Source organism: Tubulanus polymorphus, chromosome 6, assembly GCF_964204645.1.
Source record: "Tubulanus polymorphus chromosome 6, tnTubPoly1.2, whole genome shotgun sequence".
Taxonomy (NCBI): domain Eukaryota; kingdom Metazoa; phylum Nemertea; class Palaeonemertea; order Tubulaniformes; family Tubulanidae; genus Tubulanus; species Tubulanus polymorphus.
The window spans coordinates 17284212-17286112 of NC_134030.1; the positions used below are offsets into that span (position 1 = coordinate 17284212).

At 37.7% G+C, this 1901-nt stretch overlaps 1 protein-coding gene across 1 annotated transcript; it reads right to left on the bottom strand.

Moving 5' to 3' along the window:
- Nucleotides 1–210: 210 nt before the first annotated feature.
- LOC141907797 (uncharacterized) lies at nt 211–1233 on the bottom strand. The gene has a single exon (XM_074797538.1). The coding sequence runs from the start codon at nt 1231–1233 to the stop codon at nt 211–213; it is 1023 nt and encodes a 340-aa protein (XP_074653639.1).
- Between the last annotated feature and the right edge of the window lie 668 nt (nt 1234–1901).

Genomic DNA, 1901 nt, shown 5'->3' on the forward strand with positions numbered 1-1901 from the left:
CTATCATTGATGTAAAACTATCAGCATGTACTAAAACGTCATCTAGATAAGCCAACGCTATCTCAGGGAGTAAACCGTCTAAGACATTTTCCATTAATCTCTGAAATGTAGCTCCACTGTTCTTTAACCCCATCGGCATTTTCCGGAATTGAAAGAGTTCCTTGCCTCCTACTACAAAAGCTGTTTTCTCTTTCGTGACTTCGTGCACCCTCACTTGCCAGTAGCCCGAAGCCAAGTCCATTGTGCTGAAATATTTAACGCTCGATAACGACCGAATAGTATCGTCGGTCCTAGGAAGTGGGTAACTGTCTGCTTTGGTAACTTCATTAACTTATCTGTAATCAAGACATAGTCGGATATAGTGTTATCGGATTTCCTGACAACAACAATACTACTACACCATGATTTCCCAATAACTTTGGCTTCTAACATATCGTCAATCAATTTGTTGACTTCGGTTTGTGTTGCTATAGGTAATCTCCTAAATCGTTGTTTAATAGGTGGTGCTTCTCCAACTTCGATATGATGAGAAACTCCTCTCGCTTCGCCTAGATCTAGATTGGTTCTTGCGAAAATATCAGAATATTCGGTTAATAAGCGTTTTACTTCTAGGGATTCGGATTCATCAAGTTCTAGGCAACTACGTTTATATAAATCTTCTAAAAATTCTGGTAAATCTTCCTTTGATTTCGTGGTATTCTCATTCTGCTTTGAGTGATACACCGCTTTTACTTCATTTAATACAGCTAATGGAGTTCCGCTATGAACTATCCTCGGTTTGTCACTTAGATTCATCGCTCTAACAGCGTAGGACTTATTGTTTAAATCTACTAGTTCTTTAGCAACACAAAGATCGTTGCCAAGTTTCCAACTATTTGACGTTTCTAAGATGGCCCACTTGCCATCGGGTGGAATTGAGTTAATATATGAGGGAATTATCACCTCTGACATAGCAGGAATAACTACTTTCTTCAAACTTCTGACTTTGGTTAAGTTCATCTTTCGTTTGTCATCGGATTTTTCACTCAATTGTCGACCTTGACAAATTACTGTCTTTCGTCCTGGATATATCTGGCAATCGTAAGCAGTTAAAAAGTCCATTCCTAATATGGCATCGTCTGAAATATCAGCTATTAAAACATCCCAGTTAATAGTTTCTTCGAACAAGCCTAATGATACTCGTATGGTTCCTAATACTTCGATTTGATTTTCATCCGCAGAAAATAATTTCATGTTAGTTTCTCGCAAACGTCCGCAAACGTTCTTATTTGATTTATTTCATAAAATATTCGTTTGCTCCATATCGTTCGTTGTGATCCGGTATCAACTAAATAATTCACATCTCGTCCATCAATATATGCAGATAGGTGAATCGAATTATGTACAGATTTGGACATCACAGCTAATTTTAAATGCATCTCGTCATTTACATCATATATATCTCGTTAATTTTTCGGAGGTAACAAATTTCTCAAAGTTGTCACTTCCTCCTCAGCGACAACGGCCCTTCGTTTCCCGAAAATCGTTGTGGCCTTCGTTCAGACTTTTTAAGTATAGGACAATTCGTCCGATAATGTCCCAATTCATTACACTCATAACATTGTATTTTCTGAATATCTCGCTCTCACCTGGCGGCTCTGACATAATCGTGATTATCATATCGATTTACAAATCTAGATTCTAATTCGCTAATTTTTTGAGTAATATGAGCTATCATATTATCTTGGGGATCTTCTCGGACTCTTCTCACTTGCGAATACACCGTACTTCTCTGTCGAGAGTCTTCCAAATTATTGATCATCTCAAGTTCCATTGCGTAAGAAATTAAAGCTTCAAAGGAAGAAACCTCTTTCTGGTATAATAGAATACGTGTATCTCGCTCTCCCATAGCTTCAATGAAA